The sequence below is a fragment of the Astatotilapia calliptera genome, chromosome 15, assembly GCF_900246225.1.
Source record: "Astatotilapia calliptera chromosome 15, fAstCal1.2, whole genome shotgun sequence".
Lineage (NCBI taxonomy): Eukaryota > Metazoa > Chordata > Actinopteri > Cichliformes > Cichlidae > Astatotilapia > Astatotilapia calliptera.
Window position 1 is genome coordinate 11,251,177 of NC_039316.1, and position 24,697 is coordinate 11,275,873.

Sequence of the window (24,697 nt, forward strand, 5' to 3'; positions counted from 1 at the left end):
GTTATTTCAGTGGGCAGTGGGTGACTGAATTTGTGCTTGCATGTGTGTGAAACCAGGTCCAATCTCCAACTCTGATAGCCTGACAGCTTCTTCATTTTCTCAGCTGTTCACATTTTAAAGTCGGGGGGGGGGGGGGGGGGGGGGGGGGAATGTTTCTGTGGTAACGAGGAAATGTAAAGTGAGAATACAGCGGGAAACAGATTCAGAGGACGGGAACGACCGTGATTAATGACAGGAGTTAGTGGGTGGAGAGGTCATTCATATACAGTTTCCCCCTCCCTGTGTGACCCTGTCTGTCTTTGTCATTACTGAGATGGATCATCAGCAGACACATATACACAGTCTTTTCTTCCACTCACAGACTCTGTCATAAACACTTAAAGCCTTTGTTCTTGCCGCCAGAGCTATTCATTAACCCTTTAAAAAGACAGCGTTGTCCCTTTTCACCCGAAAGGATGAAAAAAAAAAATCTTCTGTCTCTCATCATCTATTTTGTATCCAACATATCTTCGAAATTAATATCCAACAGAAGCAGCATCACTATCACTTAAAACACGTCTTCATAGGAGACCTTTGTCATCACAGTTCGAATAACAAACCATGTGGTCAAAGTAAGGGAAACATCATTTCCATGGATTGAAAAATGTTTACTCACAGCTGGAAATAAAGGAAATGGGCAACGTGTGTCCAAAAGTTGGTTGAGCTCTCCTGACTTCCCTTTGCTGTTCGGGGGCTTTGTCACATGAATGTAAACAAAGGTAATTTGGAGGCATTTGCAAAACATCTGATGCCTTTGTTCGCTGTTTTAAACTGTTCCAGATGTTATGTTAATGTTTATATTGATTCAAATCTTGTTTAACCTCTCCATGTAATAGCAGCTGTTCAATAGGTCCAATAAGCATATAGAGTTGTGAAGCAAAAACTTGTTGGAAGTGGACCTAAGCAATCAGTAGCGAGGATAATATAATGTTCACAGGGAAGTTAAAGTAATGGCTCCAAGAAGCGTCAGTATCTATCAAGGAGTAGATATGTAGGCAACAAATACTATATTGGGAAATTCTGTTTTAACAGACCTTAAGGGGGCAATCTTGGAAATCTAATGTAGCTCAGTAACAATAAGATCCCTTCCAATATAATCATGAAAAATAAAGCTGCACCCAGCAGATGATTAGTTTAGCTCAGCAAAGACACCAGAAACAGCAGAACCCGCCTTAAATCAAGATAACAAGCCAAATCCACCTACAGTGCCAGCTCCTCCACACTAGTGTATGCTTAATGTTAAGAAACAACAAACAGGAACTCAAAGTGGTTACATTACAGTTGAACTTAACAGTCAACGCATGATATCGCCGGTGTCGGTGTTGTTCCTGTTCCTACAGCATCAAAGTGATGTTGGTCCAGGATCACCATTGCAACAATCATATTAGCATTAGCTGGCTAATGATATTAAAAACTACCACCAGTGAGCCAAACTAAATTTAGGTTAAAGCAAACCTAACTTGAGAATATATTTATGAAGTTGCACAAATCACATAAAAAAGAAAAACACTCAAAATGCAGAGTATTTGTCCTTGAACAGCGTTTTATATAAACAAGAGCTTTTGTTTCTCGTTTCCCCGCATTGCAAAGCTATGACATCACAACAAGATGATTGGTCAGCTGCAATGTTGATCCTGGACCAACATTATGATGTTGCAGGTTGATGATGATAATGATGATGCAGGAACACCACTGACACAGGGATATCAGATTCATCTCAGTCAACATTCAGCAGCTTATACACAGCTACAGCCATCTGATCCATGTGTGTTGCCAGTTTTCTGTTGCTGCTTTTCTGGCAAATGCAGTAACTCTTTTGGTATCGACCTGGACTGTTTGCCTGCATGCTACCTACACGGTCAATATTACATACAAGTGGACTAAAAGCAGATAGAAGGCTTGATGTTGTCCCCTGCAACATCAACATGGGGAAGAGATTACTGAACGTTACTGAAAATTACTGAACGTTCTCACACATGTGAACTATAATTGAAAGGTATACAAAATAAAGTTGTGACAATTTGAACCAAGCTTAGCTGAACTGCATGATTTTGCAACAACTGACCCACATGCATCCCAGTTAAGTATTTTGAAGTGACACAGACTGACTGTTCTTAACACACCACCTGTGATGTGAGAAGTTGTTGTCCTGTTACTGCCTGCCTGTCTCACGCATCAACACGGTCTATAAATCATGAACAGATGTATGGAAATTCTAGCATTTGTTGTGTTAGGACTAATTTTGTGAAACAGGAAAGCAGAATCTGCGATCCCGATTATCTAAAGTGATGCGGTGATTTTCCCCCCACTTCCTGATTTATAAGTCTTTCTGATTCTCGGATGGTATTCCCTCAGGCTGCAGCAGTCCATTCTCGGTGCCAGAACAAGTTCAGGAATTTCTGCCTCATCCCAGCCAGAAATCTGACTTAAGCAGCAGATACAGCTTATATAAGAGTAGGAATCCCTCAAAGTTGGCCAGAGAAGGAGCGTCCAGGAAAGCAAAGGAGTGTCTTCGCCATTCCAGCAGACAAAACAACAACAACAGCGACACAGAAATAACTCAAGCATTTACGTCAAGAACAACAACGTCAACAGCAACAGCCGCAGCTAATGATAGAGCTGGGTGGCACCAGGGGTTTGAGCAAAACTCTGGAAAAGTATTTATGATAGGAGGGATTTTCAGTATGTTTGGATTTTCATCAAGAAAAGGCAGATAAATGAAAAGAAGCAAGATTTGTTGAGCGATCTTTCACAGGAAAATTATACTTAAAAATGTGACAAAGTATAAAGCTCTGAAACAGAAGAGAGAGTAATGTGCAGGGCCACAGTGCGTGTGTGTTACATGTATATACACAGAGTTATTGTGCGTTAAGCTAGTATGAGAGCATGTGTGGCGGATATCAGGAGGAAGCGGTGTTTGGCCTCAGATTAAAATGCAGGACCTGGGGGTCCTGCCTCAGGAAAGGAGACCAGACAGGGGGATTTTTCTCACATTAGGGAAACGCATGACACAAGCCTAATAATATACACATATATACAAGCGATCCACATATACAAATTTAAATAGAAGTTAATGTATTATTGTTGAACTATCAAAAATGATCCTAGAGGTACTCTACTGCTAAACAGATTTAAACAATATTTAAAGTCATGCTACACATGCCAGAGATTTTAACTGTAACTTTATTGGGTCAGTTCACTTTCTTCTGGGGGAAAGCAAAAATATAAGTCTAAATCTGTGCCCATCAGAAGCTGGGTGCTCCAGTTAGGGCACCTCAAATGAGGACAAACCACAAAGGAGAACACACGAGTATATGCTCAGATACACACGCACACCCACATACACCAAACACTGTGGCGTGTCTGTGTTATTGCATCGCAATATAAAGTAACAATGTTTCACTTACAAGCTGTAAAATGTGATTTATGTTGTATTTAAAGCTGACTGTCAAACACTCACTGTGTCCACATCTTTTTAAGAACGCATTTCTAATCAAACTGCTGTGAAAATGATGACAAATCTATTATAATTGGATCTAGTGGCATTTAGAAGATAGGGGAGAATAATACAGCAAATTCAGGATCGCAGATTTAAAAAACACAAAAATAATGGTCAGCATCCCTCAAGCTGAAACAGAAACTAACTACAGCGGGCTGCCATGCAGTCTAATTAGACAAGTTGGCAAAACGTGCTATTAGAGTCATGCTAAATTGAAACTTTGGGATGTATAATTGCCGGCCAGACTGGGTTTGGAGGAGTAACGTCTGCAATTATGATTAAATAAAGACCTGGGCTTTTAAAAAGGAGGAAACGACACAAAACGTGGTGTTCTGTAATGTCTGAGAGCAGACACACTGAGGCATAGCCTTATTTACAGTAATTATCAAAGCAGTTCACGCAGCCAAAACCAGAGGCCAAACTCTATGCCTTGTCAGTTTACTGATCCACAAAGAGGCTATGATAACCTGTCACTCACCTCAGACAGACCATTTCTACGATTAGCCTTTCCTGAGCTGCTGGTATCCCAGTATCCTTTCACAGGTTAGATCCATTTAGAAAGTTTCACACCTTCTTAGAAACGCTGACACGAGGTAGGTAAGGCTTCGCGTCAAGGCGGCCCAGTCCGTGGTCCACACTTCTACAGTATGAGGTCAGTTCAGAGAGAAAGATAGACACCGAGTGTGAAGAGGGAGAGCGAGGGCGGGTGTGGAGGGGGGGGGACAGATGGAAGCAAAACGCAACGGAACTGACTGCCCACTGGGAGGGGAGGGAGTCGGGAGGGAGTGGGGGGGGAGACTGGGAGAGAAGAGCTCGTAGATCCAAGCAGCCCACTTCCTGACCAATTACTGCTGCAAGACTGGTCGCTCTCCCTCTTTCCAGCCGGGCCCTCGCTCTGCCCCCTCTCTCACTTTGCGGTGTGGAATCGCCGCAAGAACTGGAGAGCTGCCAGCGCTGCAGGCGACACATGTGACAGAAATTGGAAAAAAGCGAGCGGTGCCGTCAGTGAAACTGTGACAACATGCCTAGAGACCGAACAGAAGCAATGGTGATGAGGTGACTGGGCAATGTGAAATAACAATCGGGAGTGTGGGTGGGCGACATGATCCGATGCTCAGGGAGAGAGGGAAGAAAAGAAAAGAGGGCAGCCCAAGGATGAGCTGCCTCATCTAACCCCAAAAAACACACCAACAAGTGGGTCACGTCGCATACAGCAGCACTCTGGAGCCTCGTGTTCTGCCCCCTTGTTGTTCTTTACTCCTTGGAGTTACTTTCAACGGTGCAGTTTATGGGATGCTCGAGGTCAAGGTCAGGGCACAAAAAAGGTAAAACTACTTAAAAAAAAAAAAAAAAAAAAGAGGTCAAGAAAATATATTTCATGGTTTAGAGCTTGAAGTGCAACCTGCTGCGAACAGGTCTGTATGAGCACACACAACAAATATCCAAGCCAGTGGTCATGGTGTGTGCGTAAGTCATTTGGTTATTGTTCTGCATCCTAACAGAGCAGGATGGAGGAAAGTCCCTTTTCTGGAAGCCAGTGACTGTTGTTCCTGCCTCCTGGTAGCGAGGCTTCCTGGGATTGATAAAGCAGCTCCAACCAGCACACACACTTTCTTACTTCCACATTTTTCTTTTTTACTGCTCTGAGATTTTCCAGGAAAAACAAAACTGCACGTGGTGCTACGGCAGTCGCATATGGTGGTAAACACTGACCTTTGATAAGAAACCAACTAAAAACACAACTCTAATGACCTTAATCTTCTGAAAAATACATTTGAGTGAACACTGGAATGTGCAGAAACTACTAGCATACATCAAACAACCCAAGCAATTGTTTTAACCCTTATCTGTGACCTACTGTAGCAATGACCACACAAACAGGACTGATGTGAGTCACTTAACTGGCTGCCATTATTCCAACCAGGAAAACACACAGACACTGTGCTAAGCCCTTGCAACTGAACACCACACCTTGCACTTTAAAACCTGAAGAGACAATGACACGTTCGAGCTTTTAAAGCTTTTAATTCTACTTCGATGGCTGAAGTGTTGGGCAGCTTCTCAAACCCAGAAAAGTAGACTAAAATAACTGAAGTCAGTAAACTAATAATTAAAATCTGGGATTAATGGTCAAAACAGTACTTAATAGTTAAAGTAATGCTTGCTTATATGCATTTTACTTTGATACTATTAACAAAAAACATTAATAACAGACCAAATATACTTGGAGTATCTTAGTTTTCTTTTATGCAAATGTATAATGTCTCATTTACAAGAGAGACCTGTTCCAGACAAACATTAAAATTACAACAATAAAAGAAACAATAAAAAAAGCTAAATTTGTCTAACGCGATGCTAATATGCTAATAATGACGGACCAAAAAAAGTAGGTCCAGTTAAACTATGTATCCTGTGTGAAGTCGTGGGTGTTATTCAGCCGTGTGATTATTCAAAGGAAATAAGTCATATCCCACTCCCCAATACTGGGCATGCCTGTCCACAAGCCAGGAACACTACATTAAATTTATGTTTCTTGTGGACAACGTTAAGAGGTCAATATATTTTGGTCTGGAGGGGCTAGTAAGAGATTATTAGGTGTTGTTGAGTGGATATTCTGAGATGCAGGGACAACTGCAACAGCAGGAATGTCCCTCCCCTCCTTTCCCGCTACCATTTCCTGCTTATCTTAAGCTTCTTGTTTACAAATGAACAAATTAAACAGGATGTGATGTCATTATGCAGGTGATTCACACTCATGCAGCTTTTCCAGGGATTTCCTCCGGTCATGTAAGTGAAGGAAAGTACATGTTAATGAGATCATCATCTTTTCATTTTGTTTGTTTGGTGGCCTTCCTATTCTGATCTCACTCTGAGTATGTCTCAATGTTACTTTCGAGACAGACACGTCATTTCAGACACGTCATTTCTTCTGTATTATTATTCTGTATTCACAAAACCGTGAAAACTACTCATACTAAGAATGAAAGTAACCAATTTGTTAAGTCATCACCACTTTACATGGGCAGCTGTAAAATACACAAAGTTAGAGTAAAGTTTTTTTGCGGGACTTTCACTACGAGAAACTGATACTAGGCCCCCTGCTATAAATATGAATGGGACATCTTAGCAAGTACATGTGTTTGGGATTAAGATTAAAAGCTTTAAATTACAGTTCGAAACCGAGCAGAGGCCACAAGTCAGCCGCTGGGCTGCTCTCGTCAGAAGTACGAGCCAAAACACGACTGCTCGGACGAAGATAAAGGAGGGGTGAGGAAAGCTGTCTGCATCTGACTACAGCTGATGGTGAAATGCTGATGTGTGTGCAGGCGCCACAATCTGTGCGTCTGCCTGCATCTGTTCAGGCATGCGGGTTTGTGAAGGATAAAGAGCCATGAGTGTGTATTGGCTGGATCGCTTTGACCTGTGGAGGCTTTATTTTCCCTCATATTCATATTGGGCTAATACACAGTGCCAGTGAAAACCCTGGAAGCCGAGCCCTCTCCGGCCCTCTTCTCTCTTAGGGAACCTAAGATGTCACTGCACACAAAAGGAGCCATGAAAGCCGTCCAACTCAAGCAGGGGCTATTATTTACAGTACCAAAAGAAAAATCGCTTCTCTGTCAAACGCTACCCCCCCTCCGCCACAAGCGTCAGCCGTCTGTCTCCTTGTAATGCTTCCCTTTTTTTTGCCCTTTTCCAGTCCCTTCATTTCTCTTTAAGTCTTCTCTGTCTTCCTCCTCTTTTCCTTCAATCAGCCCTCTCTCTCTTTATAGCCCTCTGTCTCATAACATAATAAAGTAAATTGTGGGTTTTGCAGCCAGTAAGCCCAAAATTAGGCGTAAGCCCCAAACTGAAGCTTTGCCAATCTTCACTGAGCCATTCAAAGCCAACAGAAAAATCCTTCCTGATCATATAAATCCCTCTAAAGAGAAGAAACTCCACTTGGTGAAGTTTGCTTAAAAAAAATAAATAAATAAGTAAAAGCTTTCCATAACAGCTTCACTTTTCTAAACTTCACAAATCATTTGAAACTAACAACAATTGCAGATTAGGCAAATTACAAATTTCAAAAGCAGCTGGGTCTTTTCATGCCACTGAATGCATTAAATGAGCCGTATCCCATCTAAACTAAACAAATGCTTCCTTTGAAGTGTGTAACAAATAAAAATGCTTTGATACTATTAAAAAAAACATTAATAACAGACAAAATATACTTGGAGTATCTTAGTTTTCTTCTATGCAAATGTATAATGTCTCATTTACAAGAGAGACCTGTTCCAGACAGGTCTCTCTTGTCTGGAACAGGAGACAATACAAATACAAAAAATTTTCCCCTAGCAACAGGCATTTGCTGAATGTGTGACTTTAGATGGATCTCATCCCACAACGCTTGCTTCATCTTCATCCCCCAAACACCCAAATGGGAAATCTCATATAAAGCATAGGCAATACATCTGCAAGCCACTTTGCAACCCTCCTATGTCTGATTCAATCTCTTTCATCAATCTGTTGTCATAAATGTTTGCTCTGTTCTGCACCGAGGGAGCTGCTCCCCCACTTTCTGTTTTATCATATAGGTAAATTTAAGAAAAAGACAACCCTGAACAGAACATACAATACGAGTTACCGCAGATTTAAACTACAGTCTTCAAATAATACTGGTAAACTGGCACTAGACCATCTTCACACTATCCCCATTTAACTTAAAGTTACACAGTACAGATGAGTAATACACATTGAGTGCGAGTCCTGCTCATGCGTGGGAGAAGAGATCAGAGAGATATTCATTTCTGTTATTTGCATGGCTGGTTTCTAATGTTGCTTAGCAGCATTATCCTCAAATCTGTTGTGGTATCGACTGGGCAGCCGACTCCTGTTTCAACTTGTTGATTGGAAGCTACTGTATGAAGAGTAAACTGTGGTCCAGTTACTGGCTCAGTGTTACTGCCGGTTGTGCTGACAGAAGAGAAAAAAAAAAAAAGTGCTGAGGTCACGTGCTACTTAATAACAGCTAGAGAACAAGACTAGAAATATGTGACAGTCTGACCAAAGAACATTTTCAAAAGGATGTGGAACAAGAAAAGTTTCTGCCCTTGTGTTTACTGTAAGCACAGATGTTACTGACAGGTCCTAACTTGACACAGATGTGACGGAGAGGGCCCCAAAAACATGGCAGCACCCAAAAATATCCTGACACAGCACTGAAGGAAAAAACAAAAATGAAGAAGCCAATGTGCAAAAACAGCTAAAGTCTCAACCTAACATTGTGCAAATAGTGAAGTGAATAACACTCATTATCCTTTCAGGTTTGGTAATTAAAGTTGCCATGGAGAAGTTTATTATTTGGGTTATCTGCAGAGAGTGCACACAGACTATCTGATAGAAGTGACTGCACAACAGAAAGATGTTAGCAGTTTACCGTCTACAGTATTCGTCTACATGTGCAATCATTCTACAGTCTCTACGGAGTTAGATTAAGAAAATCTTATCACAAGCTCCAAAATCAGCAGCTATTCTCTATATGCTGACAGAATGCATATTTGTGTTGCATTTAAAGTTATAAACTATCCAGCTCCCAACATATGGAAAGATAAGAGTGAAATTCAGGCACGAGCCAAAAGGCGTTAACCTGGAGATACTCCACTAGATTTTATTCCATTTTATCTCACATCGTCACTGTAATTCTACCTTTAATTATCTCCTACCCTCTTTCTCTTGTTATCTGCTGTGAGGCTCGCTGCAGTATTTGCCACCTGTATAATGTTTCAGCGAAGTGTGCTGTTAATATAGGCCAGGACTTCAATGACAACACCCAGCCGCCCGAGCCCGGGCCAGACCCTAAACCTGCAATGCAAATGCACACGCAAGCACGCGCACACACTTCCCCATGGAGCTGTAACAGAACTCAGGATCTAGGACATGACAGAGAGGAGAGTGAGAGAGATAACATTAGATAGAAAACAGCTTAAAACTGAAACCATCAAAAGGAGATTTACTATTTACATAATCATTTATGCAAGATAAAACACTAATAGAGTCAATACAGTTAATCTTACTAATCGGTGACTCATCTTAAACAGCGCAGATTACAGTAGGTTGTTTGGAACCGTTTGTTTTTCTCTATTAACAAAGGGAACAAAGATGATTATTCTTGTATCCTTTTGTTCACTTCATAGATTAATGACTCAAGCCATAAAATAACAACAGTGCATCATAATAGGACGTAAGGTAATGTGTAACAATTCTGCTTCTAACTGCTCCAAATTTCAGATATTATACCCAACTATTCTACTGCACTCTCATTCTCCACTTTATTAGGTATGGTTGTTTAATGCAAATATCTAATCAGCTAATTATATGACAGCAACTTAATGGATGTGGCAGCTAGACATGGTCAAACCAGCCTGTTGAAGCTGAAATGGAGTATTAGAATGGGAGAGCAAGGTGATTTAAATGCCTCTGAACGTGCCATGTTTGTTGGCAGCAGGTGAATATTTCTAAAATACCACTCCTGTCAGTTAAGAACAAGAAACTGAGGCTGCAATGTGCACAGGCTCAGCACATAACCACTTGTAAAAAACAAAGGTATGCAGAAGAGCATTTCTGCATTCAAAATAAATCAAACCTTGAAGAAGATGAGTTACAGCAGCAGAAGACTACACTCAAGACCCCCCTGCACTACATCCTTCATGAGGGCGTGGGTGCTGGCTGTGATAATCCTGACCAAAAAGGACAAATGAATGAGAATGAAAACAAACTCTGCATGAATGTGCTTGTGATGTGAAATGAACCACAGAAAGGTGCAAGTCTGTCTGTTGAGAGGCTACAAGAGAGACGAAGGGAAAGCTAGATAGAAGAGGGAGTAGGCTTGTTTATTTTTAGCACCGGTCCCCATGTGCACTTATCACCAGGATGTGATTTAGAGACGAGTTTCTGAGCTTCACAGCTCATTATGAGCTGTCTGTAGGGGCTTCTAAGGACCTGCAAAGTTTTTACACAGCACTGATGAGCCTTTTAGTACTTACTGTGTGTTCTCAGGTGAGAATCACTCAAAAGAAGAGAAAAACTCTCCAAAAACAGACACACCGGGCATGAAATCAAAGCCATACAAAATACTGATGTTCTGGGAATGTATATAAAAGTCCACCAAACGGCACCTGTGGAGCGCTCGACAGTGCAACTTCCTATCGTACATTTCAGTCACATCAAACAGGATCTCACAAACACACGGAGTCCACTCATGCAGACGTAAGAGGCTATTTATACACCACTTCCTTTTATTCACCCAGCTCATTGTTCAGACCACATCTGCTGAGGACCAAGGGCACAATGGCCAATCCATATATGTAACACACACACACACACACACACACACACACACACACACACACACACACACACACACGAAATATTGACAGGCCTTGTTCAGGATCCAAATAAGAAAAAAAAGCCGATGCCACCTGTTACACAGAATGACATTCTTGCACTAGCACTCTATACGCGTGCACAAAGCCGTACTCCCGGATACCAAACCCAAATTAATTCATATATGCCTGCATGCAAATCAGCACAGACTTGCTGTTCTGCTGACTTCTCCTGGCATAACTGGACACCGGGTTAAGTGCTGAAGATGTCATCTCGTGACACAATAGAGCCCTTCATTCTCCAGCAGCTGTGTTAGGCCCCACGTCTTTGTAGGGCCTAACACAGCTGCTCCTAAACAAAATAAACGAAATGCATGCGCAATAAACTCTGATTCCCCAAATACTATAATACCTCAGCCCTTTCAGCAAGTTACTTCCTATGAGCACAAGAACTGCTCAAAAAGGCCTCTCCAGTGTAAACAGCTTAGACCATTATCTTCCCAACCCTCCACCAGCAAGCCACAGGGCTACAGTGGTAGGACAGAGTAGGGGAACAGGAAACCGGTACGGCTTCATTTTCAAGCCACTAACCCACCATCCTCACCACAGAAACCCATAAATCAGATCCAGGTAGACAATAATATAAATTAAAGTAGTTAAAAATATGACTCATAAATTGACATCAGCCACATAAACACATGACCTATAATGTGATTTTCTAACCTGGCTTCCAAAATGTAGAAGAACACCAGTTGAAATCTAGTGATTTGCTAAATAAAATAGAATAATTCTGCATTTAAAAACAGAGTAAGACCTATGGGAAGAGACATCCAACTCGAGCTCAACAGTACCATCAAGTGCCAAAAAGAATCTGCCATAGCAAGAAACAAACATGCACGCATACACACCACAGGAAGGTGGTTAGAGGATAAACACACATCCTTAAGTTTTCATTTGGGGGCTGTACTTGTACTTTTTGGCTGGCACTGTTGGAATGAAAGCTGCTCCCGATTCCCCCTCCCTCTACATATTTTCTCCTCGGTACAGGAAACAGTCGTTTGTCAGCACCACAAATAAATTGTTGTTTGTTTCCTGTCTTGGACGGGGGATTTCTTTTTCCTCCTTTTTTGGACCAGCTTTACAGATCTTGATCTGCTGTCTGTCTGTGTGTGCTGACATGTGATACATGTTTTTCCTAAGCCAAGCAAACCAGAAAAATATGGGACTGAGCCTTTTATTTACAGAGAAAGTAAAACATACAGAGTCAGCAACAAGGGTTGCAATTTAGGCTCAAGAGATGTTTTTCCTCACTCACATTAATCACAGGTTCATTTGACTCAGTTACAAAAAATAAATAGATAAAAAAAATGAGTGGACTACATTTTCACAACAAGTGCTAAGTGTTGAAAAATGTCCAAAACTAACCACTTAAACTCATCATAAAGCTCATTTAGAAACCAAATGCCCAACTGGCTCCACTAATCCTTTGCTTATTTGGGCATCCACAATGCTACACCCCAGTGCTCAGAGGGAGTCGGACCCCTGCCCCACTCCAGACGGGGGTTTCCCTGCCAAACGCTGCGCAACAATAAAACAAAGCCATCGCACTGGGGCCAGAGGAGGAGGAGGGGGAGCAGGGTGGGCATGCAGGGATGCGGGGTGGGGTGGAGGGAGGGCGGAAAGTGAGAGGAACAGCTGCTGAGTGGGAGAGCTGGATGAGGGGGGAGCATAGGAGAAAAAAAAAAAAGAAAGCTGGAGGAAGGGAGGGGGGGCTTCTCTCTTTTCTATGTCAGTGAAATAAATTACTTTTATATTTCCAGCCTGTTCAGGCTAAGCTATCGTTAGGAATAGACCCCCCTTGCTTCACTTTATGGGCCACCTCTGTTCTCTTTAAGCATTCGCAAATTTACAAAAGATGTAGCTCATAGCCACACTATTCTCTCCAGAATATTGGATTAGTGTGGAAAGTCCACATCTGCCATCTTGTCATGCACATACTCTTTTTTTTGCACTTTACAGATAGTCCTATACCTCTGTGTGAGGAATTTTCCATATTACAGTCAGTGTGTCACTCTGTGGTTGAAGTTGCTGAGTGCTGAAAGATCAGCTAAATACAGAAATGGAGATGAAAACTAGGAACTGCTGTTAAGTCAAGAGCTAGAGACCAACTGTGTCTGTGTGACAAGCTTTTACTCGCCAGGATTGAACCTTTGCCCTTCTCTTATATCAAGGTTTAATATCTGGAGCTAATAATTAAACATACACTACAGTTATTTGCAATAACCATGGTGTTTTTCCCCCAAAATTGTTTTGCCCATCTTCATTCTTCTCTTGTAGGCCAGACAACTCAGCTCCGTGACGCTCATCTGTTTTTGCTACTGCCACCTAAAGTGACCAATCACAAGATTAAAACAACTGACAGATGAAAAACATTGATTCTGCTGTTGAATTCAGGTGTTTTCGGACCTGTTTTATATAAGTGTATAAACTCATGCACCTAATCATGCAGAAATTAGAGACATTTATGAAAGAACAGGTCTATTAAAAAGTAATCAATTAATTTGACTGTGAAAATGCAAAAGGATGCCACAACTGCAACAACTCAGTTTGTGAAATTACTTCTTGTCCAGATAGTCGACCATCAACTGTATCATTAGAGTAACATCAGCATAAAAACTGTGCGCCAGGAGCTTCATTGCATGGGTTTCTATGTGCAATGTACTGGTACTTGGTACTTTTTGTCCAGTGTACCAGTTGTAATTTCTGACAACTAGTGGTGATCTGGAGGCAACGATGTGATAAGACTCATGAAACACTCACGCGTTGTTTGATACAATGCCCTGGGAAAAAAATGTAAAAGTCAGAAAAGTACAGTCAGCTGGACAGATAGTAATTCTTGGTTTTTTTTGTTTCTGTTTTTTTCCCCCCAACATTCTTTTGTTACTTTCATTTGCCATTGTAGGCCAGACAAGTAAACAGCATACTGAAACACCACGAAGCTCATCAAATTCAGCAGAAGCTGCACATTCACAAACCGAATTGTTTACAACTACACGTGACAATGTTGGCTTGAGGTACCCTGAACTCTCTTCCTGCACAATAAAGTGATCACTGACTACGTCAGGCCTGATTACGCTGTTAGAATGTAACAAGAGAAACCTTATATTCTGGTATTCATGTGGAAGACTGAGACACACCGCTAACTTAAACACTGCTCTCAAAAAAATAATAAATGTCTTTAATCCTTTTCCAACACTACATGGAAAGAGTTGTGTTGCTCTCAGAATAGTTGTCTTTATGACAGCAGACACATGTTGATGTCAAAGGGCAATTCTTAGAAATGTTCTCATAAATTTACAGCATAATGCACTCTGATTGTTTTAGTACTTTATATATATTCAGCAACACATCATAACCTCATTTTCAAAGTCCATTTGACAGCCTGCTGTTAGCTACTCGAATGTTTTGAAGACAAAACAAGGAGGCACAAATATGCGAGTTGCACACTTTACACACCCTTCTGGATCACCTGGTTCGATCCATAGGTCACACACCTGATGTTCAAGTTAATACAGCCACTGGGAACATCCGAATATAACCATTCACTTCACTTAACCTCCCGTAAAAACACAAGTAAGCAAATGAAAACTTTCAGATTTGCAAGTGTAGCCCCAAAACAAAACGTATTTGGGATATTTTGGCCAAATAAAAGGAAGCTGGTTAGTCTATAATTTGGCCCATAAGCTTAAAAAAGGTTTGTTAGTTTCAATTTGCCAACTTCCTTTCCACAGCTTTCCATTTTTTTCCTCAGCATTTTTTAAACAGACGCACTCTTTTTCTTTTGCTCTCCGCCTTAGTCAGCTGGCAGTACTTTTCACATGTACATTAAAATGAATACGTGCCAGAAATAGCGCAGGGTATTTTTGGGGTGCGACTGAAGACAACAAAATCAGCAGGGAAAGAAGCCAGGCCACACAGAAGGGGACATGAGGAGAAGGGAGGGAGGCACTCAGCCCAACAATGGCACACATTCATTTTCTGCTTTAGCTGGGTGTCATTCTGTAGTTGTTAAGTGCGACACACCACACAGAATAAAATTCTGATAGGATGTTAATATAAAAAAGTGCTAAAGTCTAAAGCTAATGTGCAAAAGGATTTATTCTCTAAACAACAGAAGGCCGACTAATTGCTTGGATTGATAGCACACCGACTACTCAAACTCTGCCTTTATTTTCTAGTATAAAATTACACCAAGTAGAAAATAAGTAGTCATGTTATTTGCCTTATCCTTTCTCCAACTTCCTTAAAATAGCCTTATTATCACATTGTTGGGTATGTCTATAGACTCTGAGGTACCACATCTACTTATCACAGGGTTGGCGGTTGCTCTTCCAGCCCACACGACAGCGTTTGTGATGATCAAACAGAAATGAGTCAAATTACGTTTTTATTTAAATTCTGTCAATTTTATCATTTCAACTATTGATAATTAGTCTTTCTTGTTTGATTTTTTGAAATACAGACAAGCTTTCTTCTAAGATGGGAAGCAGAAAAATAAACGGGTAATCGTGAAAAACTTGATGAGAAATGCAACTAGTGCGGCACATGACACAACACAACCAAACATTCAAAATGTTTTATTCACTGAGCCATTGAAATAGAAAGTATAATCTCCCAACAAAACCACCCTTGTCACTTGCATAGCTTTAACCTCAGTCATCAGACTTTAATCTCTCTTATTCATACCTGATGAAATCTCAGGTTTTTTTTAGTAAAACATTGACAGACATAATGCCCAGGAAAATTAGGGGAATGCACCAATATTTTGAAAGGTGCCGTCACAATCACATTGATTAAGTGAGATATTGAATAAAGACCATTAATGTATTAAAAAAAAACCTCAAACACTTACAAACCATTTGAAATGTAAAATCGGGGTGACACGTTTTATTATAACACACCAAATCCTGGCAAAATCCTCGTACATGACCAGTTCAGAAAGTTGGCACACAGGTACACACACAGATACTGACCTTTGAATCATTCAAGCATAAAAAGGAACCCAACTCAATGGGATGAACCAGTGTTATTGTGTTACACATAATAAACAACTTGGCAAAGATACCTTTATGAACTTGTGTGGAGTGTGTCACAAAAACAATTTGTTCCCATTTCTTTAGCCGAATCTACAAAAAATGATGCCATTCTTAAGGATGGGAAACATTTCTAATGGGTATTTAAATGTAACCAGAGGAATTCATTTTCTACCACAGCATTTATCTCTGCATAGTTTCCCAATAAGAGTTCCAAACTGATAAATTTAGCAAGAATATGCCCGCCTTCTTTTTAAATACAGATGAACATGATCAAGTTTGAAGAAAACGCCTCATGGGGGTTTGTTCTCAGGGCTGAGTGTGGGAGCTTGGCTTAATCCTGCACTAAGACTTCACCAGTTAGAAAGCAAACAGCTACTCTAAAACTGCCTCACCCACTCAAAGGTTTGCTTTTACTGAACATCACCTCACATCCTACACTTATAATTTCAACTTGCAGGCCTTTCTTTCGTCACTCCGCTGAGCAGTATGGCATGGCCAAAACTGGATAAACTACACATGTGGCGAGACGATAAAAACATCAAAATACAAATATGTGTTAGGCAAATATGTATAAACACCTAGCTGTAGAATAAACCTTGCATTTTTAAAGATATCTTATGTAAATAATTATTGGTTGATTGGATGGGAGTGCTGTGATTGCTGTGTTTTTAATGGATGAATAAACTGAACCTTGAACCACCAATGGGGTGAAGTAGGCACACACACACACACTTGCACACACCACAAAGGACAAAGTGCCATAATTACCCACTTGATAAGCATGTATGTTTACATGCCCTTATTATAGTGAATTAGCTCTCTACTGCCACACACTGAGTGCAGACCAGGACACAGATGGGACTTGAGACGCACTTAGTAAGAAATGCAAACCAAAACAGTCAACCCCTGATAATGTATACACACCCTTAGCATGCAGTGATAGTGTCAATGTACAATAAGTGAGTATATGGATGGAGCTCCATTCCCATATATGGACTTCAATCAGGATTACTTTCTTACAACCTGTAATTAGACTCCTTCATTTGGAGCAGCATTTCAGCAAGTATTTCAGTCTCACCCTGACCCTGACCTCCAACCTTTTAGCCTTTGGTTTACACGGTACAATCAGCAGGGAGCAATGGACTGGGACGTGCAAGTGCATAGGCGGATCCTTTGAAAAGCCGGCGCAGTGGACACAAGTGTACAGTTGCTGTCAGTAAATTCAAATAGTAATTCTTTCATATTTAAGATGTGGTGTAAGTGCATCCGGTGAGTTGTTTGTACTGAATATTTTAAGTACTACTCAAGCTTCAGAAAGCTCAAAGGTCTTTGGAAACCGGTGCATGAAAGTGTGTGTAGCTTTACACATATAATAACTTCATATTTTGCTTCCAAGGAGCCAGATTTTATTGTATTTTTATTTAAATTTTGGTCTTGAGCAACAGTACTGCAAGACTTTTTCACTTTCAATTTCAGTCTAGCTGTATATAGAAGACATTTTTCATGTTTGTGTGAAGTCACTTAACACTGACCTATAGATCATTCAAGCATGAAAAAGGAAAATAACCCAAGAAACAAACCAGTGATGTTTCTACATATAAGCAAAGCTGGCAAAAGTACAGACTTCCTTTACTTAAGTAGAAGTACAGATACCAGCGTGAAACTACACTCCAGTAAAAGTTGAAGTACCGAAGCAACTTTTGTACTCAAGTAAAAGTGAAAAAGTACAGGCTCAGAATTGTAATCAAAATAAGAAAGTAAAAAGTAGCTCCTTGAAATTCAGATTCAAGCTAACCTTTTTGACTGTGTGACTTTCCCTCCACACCTAAACAGTAATCAGGAGTCACAGTGGGATTTAGCAGGTGGGGAACCCAACAACAGATGTTTGACAAGCTGTCATTGCCGATGACCATTCCCTACACTGACACTATACTGTTTTTACACTACACAATATACATTTGGAATTCAGTTAATTAAAATAAGCATATTCACCTTAAATGGAAATTCATCTCTGCTATGCTTGATATAACCTCTAACCTAAATCTAACCATGAGCATCACAGCCACTGTTCAGCAGTCCAATATATTGCTTTACTGTGTATTCACCACAGTACTGCAGACTAACCTGATTATCTCCTGTCTTATCTTTGTTTTCTTACTCCATCTCTCAGTGAAGTTAGCTCTCAGTCAGGCAGAACCCTTTGAAGTACAGCAGCTGGAGTTTTAGGTAGCATCACACTGTGTGACAAACTGCACACTGTATAAAAATGTAGGGAGTAAAAGTAAAAAGTTTTCAGACAAAAATACTCAAGTACAGATACCTGAAAATTCTACTTAAGTACAGTAACAAAGCATTTGTATCTGTAAACTTTGTTACTAGCAATGTGTCAGAAAAACAATTTGTTTCTATTTCTTTCATCAAATCTAAAAATCTGCAAAACATGACAGAGGCTCTTAGATGTGAGGCTGCATTTGAGCCAGTGGTGTTAGAGATCTTATGAAACTGATGACATTATAAATGCAGAAAAGTACCATGAAATGCAATCGGGAAAGCTGATTGGTCATTCTTCAGCATGACAAGGAACCCAAACCCAAAAAAGACGGTCAGACCAAATATCAACTTTCAATTTAATTAAATTGTGAAAACTTGCTTTCACTCACTATGAAACTGTGTTTGCTTATGTGCTGTATTTCCATGTATGTTTGCACATGTTTCAATAAATTGCTGCACACATGTCCCAAATTTCTAAATATAAAGAAATAAGGGTGGCACAACACTTTTGTACAGAACTTTATATACTATACTTCTGTTCTATACCAACCAATATGAATTTTTAAACATTTAAAATTAAATTACATATTGGGGTCATCGGCTATTTTACTATATGTCTACCTTCATTCATGGTAATCTTTCTCTTAACACTTCTTATTCAACTAGGTGGGTCTTAAAGTTGCTGTGAAGCCACACTTAAAGTATTTTCATACTTGCACCTCATGCCAAATACTAAAGTCAGTGGGCCAAACTTTCCCTCTCCCCGTCGCAAACCTTGTAATTAGGTAAAACATGTTTTTACAGCATATCTCTAAGTACTTTAAGTAGTGGTTAGTAGTATAGAAAAAGCTTGAGCAGACACACGCACTTAAATCACAGACTACAGGTATGTCTCCTGGAATGTCTTTGCCTGCTGAGCAAATACAGAAACCCATCTCTGTTATCAGATGCACAGAATGGTTTGTGACACACAGTGAATTTACACAAATAATCCCAGCCACGCTTCATTTAACATGTGAAGTAGATGCATGAAGTGTGCAAAGGGGGCATCATTTCTATATGTGCTCCTTAGACTGCTCAGGTAAAATGATGCAGTTTGTAATCCCAGTGTCTCTTTTCCTCTGTGTAACAAAGACGGACACACGCAGTCTCATAAACATCTAAACTAAAAGATCTAAATAATACTAAGCTATTTAGATGCCATACCAGTCTGTCTATATTGCACAGTCTGACAGTGAACACGACTGTTTTACTGTGTATACATCATTAATTTAATTCCTTTTTAATAGTTCAATATCCTTTAATTCAAAATTTAATGAAAAAAACAAAAACAAACTATCTCCATTAATGAGATCAATTGCATGATCAATTTTGGACAAGTTTTAGCTGTTGAACAAATGTCACACATGGTACTTATGGCCAAACAGCTCTTTGGTCTTGTCTGTTCAAACGACATTCACCATCATCAATCAATCAGCTCAAAGTTTTGCATGTCTGGTATTTAGCACTCAGATAAGGAGGTTAGCCCAGTTTTATAGCTAGAGAAAGTCCTGACAGCGGACAGTATCCTTTTTAACTTCAAGAGAATCTTTCATCCTCAAATCTCAAGAGTACAGTGAACTATTTTCCTGCAGGTGTTTCCATGAAACCACCTGGTCGCTTTTTCCACTGTCAGCACCTACTACAAAAACACTTTATGCAAAGCTCTACACTATGAATAGAAAGATGGAAGTCTGGTGGTAAACAGACAATCCAGTAACCCAGACCAGAGGAATAATAATAATAATTTTAAAAAAAAGTATATTTTGGTTTTGAAAAGGAAGTTTAAAAGTTCTCTGTCTCGCAGTAACAACAGTCCAAAAATATCCCGGTTCAACACAAAGCAGGTCTCTGCATGTCCAACAGCTCTTGTCAGGGGTTGGACGTGGAGACACACACACACACCTTCCTATAAAATAGGAAGCACATGGTGATATCCATCAACCTTTTTGTGGACTGACATTCACGCACACAGACATACAGACAATCACAGGCATTTTGGAAATTATAACAGGAAGCTGCAGTCAGAGCAGCACAAGTTCATCCATCAAAGCAACGGGACGACATTTTTAAAAACACACAAACATGCGCGGGGGCGATCAGAACTTGTCCAAATAAACCAAACATTCATGTGCGCCCTTCTCCTTACGCAGCTTTGCATGTGAAAGGACATGCTTTGCATTTCAGACAAGGCCAACACCACTGTTTGCATCTCCACTCACGGCAGGAAGAGTAAAAATGACAGGCATTTGTTCTCGGTTGTTGTTATTAAACACTTCACAGATGAGCACCTTTTGATGGAAAAGTGGTGGTAAAGCTTTTCATGTTTTTTAGTAAAAGGTTGACAATACTGCCTATAATTTATGCTAAATTTAAAGATTTTAAGAGTGTGCACTTTGTATGTCTCTACAAAGAAGTTTAAATTAGAGCTGGATGTGCTGTTAGCAAAGCTCATTTCCTTTTCCTGTATGACAAGCAAGAAAGGTCATTCAGCTGTGCAGCTGAAGCCCACGTTGCCTGATTAAGACAAAGTCAGGTGATGATGGAAGCTGGAGGCCTTTTGTTGCTTATTTCACCAGTTTTCATCCGCTCACTGTTGTAGCAATCTTCATGCATACTATATACAGAAGCCATTGCTGCTTCGAGTTCGAGGGTAAAAATGATCTATAAACAACAGTGAAGAAAGTTATTGAAAGGTCAAACAGCTGACAGGTAAACTTTTTGCCTCATATTTTTCAACCTCTTCTCTTCACATCTTCCTTTGAATCCCCTTTGTCAACTCCTTCACGCCTCAGCTCCTACATGTGACCTCCCAGCAGGGAAGGTCGCCAGCAGCAGGTGAAAGATCACGACCCCCAACACAAAGACTCGCTGCCCTCTTCCTCGGCTTCAGCAGAGACTGGAAAAACAGCAGCCTATCACATCTCTCAACACTGACAATTTACCAGGAACAATTACAAAATACCAACAACAGTAGCCTTAAGCAGGGAATGGAGATTCAACAAGTCCTAAAATCGAACTGCTGTGAAATTGCATCTATACTTGAGGTTGTTTAAAATGAAACAAAAGGAGTGGAGATGAAAACAACAGTGGACAAAATAGGTCATTTCCTGTTTGTGTTTTTAATCAGCTCTGCTTCTGTATCGGTCTCCCAGAATGCACAGTAGCAGCTCTTCTCATCAAGAATACATCACATATGTGCCAAGGCTCCTATGGAAGCACAACTGAGTCCTTTCCGCCTGGAGCGCGTTTGAACTCCACATGCTATCTGGATCTGCTTCAGGCAGAACAGAGATAAAAGTGTTGGATTACAGTGGACATCAGGAAGGTATGAATATTATCCTTAAACGCAGCCATGTGTACGCACACAGTCGCCACACATTCAATCTTTCCTATAAACCATCATGCATATTTCGAGCGCACATCACCTGGACCTTAGTTTAAATGTGGGGTGATTTATGATCAACTTTGTGAGAAAGAAACTGGATACAGCGTGGGACCGAAGGCATTCTCTGGAGCCATCTGTCTGAAGGTACTTTGGTAAAAACATCACTCAGAGAGAAAGCTACTTGACAGGTGCAGCTCATCCTAAACTCAAACATAAGATGAGCTACATAAGCCTACATATTTTACAGTCTGATTAGCATTTTCATCCTTCGGTCTACGCTAACATAGATCCCTATGGCGGCGTAATACGTAATCTTAGGGCCACAGTGTTATTAGACAAGCAGAAGACAGTAAATCAGCAGGACTAGATTACAGGATATGAGGTCCTGTCTTTCCTGGGTTTAACATTACACGGGGGGTGAAGGTGCTAAGGTCACTAAATCTCAGGTTACATTCTCACGAGATTTAGAATAGCACAGCACCTGCCGTCCTCCTCTGACTGTGACGAAAGAAGGCAACACGGACGGCTTAACTGAATATTTCCACGTGACTCAATTTTGCTGTTATGATATTAATAAGGGATGTGCATTTCTGTAAAAGATTATATCTGTGATCAAAATATCAGTTTTGCTGATACCTGATTTTTTTTGTTTATCTTGCGCTCGTTTTCATTTGTGCCTGAGAAACAAATGAAACAAATGGATAAATCGGGGATCGACCCACCGACCTTCCACTTGGTATACAACCCGCTCTATCACAGTCAAACATAGCAAGCTATGAACTTATTAGAAAAAACTGCAAGATTTGATAGCCACATTTTACAGTACAAAATTATTACAGGTAAGTAAACTAACATCATAAATGACTGATTCTCTGCAACGACGATTTAGTGTTACTTGGGTAAACAACTGCTTTTCAGAGATGTGCAGATACCTGCTGCTTTCTTTGTAGACAAATACTAACGGGTGGCTGGTCCATCCCCTTCCCTCCCCCTCATACTGGAGGTGAGGGTACAGAACAACACCAGGGAGACAAAGACCATTAATTCAAACGCGCAGGTGCCATCTTTAAGTCCTGTATCCATTTTTCAATAATGCATCCATGGGGGCAACGTGTTGCATCAGTAACATGTTGGTTTCCTGGCAGCTGGAACAAAACTAGCCACTTCCCTCATTTCCCTCAACCCGCACATAAGCAGCAGCGGTATCAAACCTTTCATCTAACCCTCAACAAGTGAGCAAACATCCCCAAAACCTAAACTATCCCTTTAATCCAGCATACAACAGCAGGAACAGTCACAGTGATGACAACAGTGCCTTGTCAGTCAAAGCTGCAAAAGCTTAATATGTTAGTGGTGGTGATGTTCTGCATTAATAATTATTTATAAAGATTAAAGTGATTCAGTGTGAAAGTCACCTGTGAGTGGCAAAAAGAGAGAAAAACACTGTGGTGAAATTTGACTTCCTTCAGCCATCTGCTGGCGTTTCATAAGAGCCTGGAGTGTGTCCAGAACTGTCAGCTCTTTCTTAGTACAGAGAGCATCAGTTTTTAGCAAAACCGATTCTTTGTAAGATGATTTTTTTAAAGATCAAAGACCCAAACATTGTTAAAAGCAGAACTTCACCAGACACATAGCTTACCACTAGCTACATGTCATTACATAACCGGTGTTATTGATTCATAGTCATTCTCATGCAACCTGTTCCGCCAGCAGTCTCTTCCTTATCTCCTATCAGCGTTCATCTGCCAGTAATTATCTTCCAGTCCTGCGATCTGACCTGCAGGCTGTTCACACGCACAGTAACTCCTCTGCGCAGCACACCTGTTTCTGAAATCACTCCGCTGATAACAGCGCGGGATCCGTGTTTCAACTTCACCTTAGGGCAATTCGTTAGACTCACGGGAAGGGATTGATGGGGGACCTGCTCGAAAAGTGCACCGAGGCAGTTTCCGCTCGCTGTTTTCTGTTGCGGGTGTCTTTGCAGAGGGCACATGAGCAAATCCTCGTCCTCCTGCAGCCACCGGAGACATGTCAACCTTGAATTGGAGCGCTGAAAACCCTCCTCGACACTTCATTAAATCGCAGCCACGCTGGCTCACCTGTTCACTTTGCCAGCGCCCTCGTTTACCTGGTCGTAAAACCTCAGTGACGTTACCTTTGCGTGGCGTCATTTTCCGGCTCACTTTATCAGCGTCGATACTCAACAGTTAAACTTTTTTGGACTTAATTAAAATAAATAATAAATAAAATGAGCTGTTTAGATGTAAAGGTGAAGAAATATATTTATAATTTAAAAAAAAATTATTTAAGATTTTTGTGAATTTTTTTTCATTAGTTATGTATTTGTTTGTGTAATTTTGTCTTTCTTATTCATATAACTCTACATCAATGAACATGTTCATTGCTTACCAACGTGATCGGATAATGTTTAAAGTCACAGCCCCCATTTGACAGTTTCTGCTATGAAATAGGATTTACTGTTAGTAAGAAGGAAAACAGGCCATCTATGTAGGTTTCAACTTCCTAGAAGTCGCATCGTTCTACTTCAGGAGAGGTCTCGGGTTTGACTTCTTGGGAGACAATCGTTTTATTTTTTAATCTGCACGTCAAATATTATAGAGACCTACAGTTGCTCTATTTCATTAAAATGAAAATACTGTTGGCATTTTTCTGTAGTTGTACAGTCATTTGAAAAATAAAATTTTTTACACTCCTATCAAAAACTAGGCACTAAGATGCATGTGCAACCACCTTCAGCAACAATAATTTGAAGCAATAATTTTCTCTATGTATTTATCAGTCTCTGACATCGTTGTGCAGGGATTCTGATACAGTCTTTTTATGATGTTGCTTCAGTTCATTGAGGCTTTGTGGGCGTTTGTTTATGCACAGCTCACTTATAGGTTCCACCACAGCATTTCAATCAGGGTGAGGTCTGGATTTTGACTGTGTCATTGCAACACTTGGATTATTTTCTTTTTCAACCATTCTGCTGTAGATC

The 24,697-nt window shown here is 40.5% G+C and overlaps 1 protein-coding gene across 1 annotated transcript in view; it reads right to left on the reverse strand.

Annotated features, from left to right (window-relative positions):
• Positions 1-23,863, reverse strand: part of LOC113037150 (pleckstrin homology domain-containing family G member 1) — a 60,233-nt gene extending 36,370 nt beyond the window's left edge. Inside the window, exon 1 of the mRNA XM_026193900.1 lies at positions 23,597-23,863. Coding sequence (XP_026049685.1) covers positions 23,597-23,771 — 175 coding nt within the window. The 5' untranslated portion in view covers positions 23,772-23,863. The remainder of the gene's footprint in view (positions 1-23,596) is intronic.
• Between the last annotated feature and the right edge of the window lie 834 nt (positions 23,864-24,697).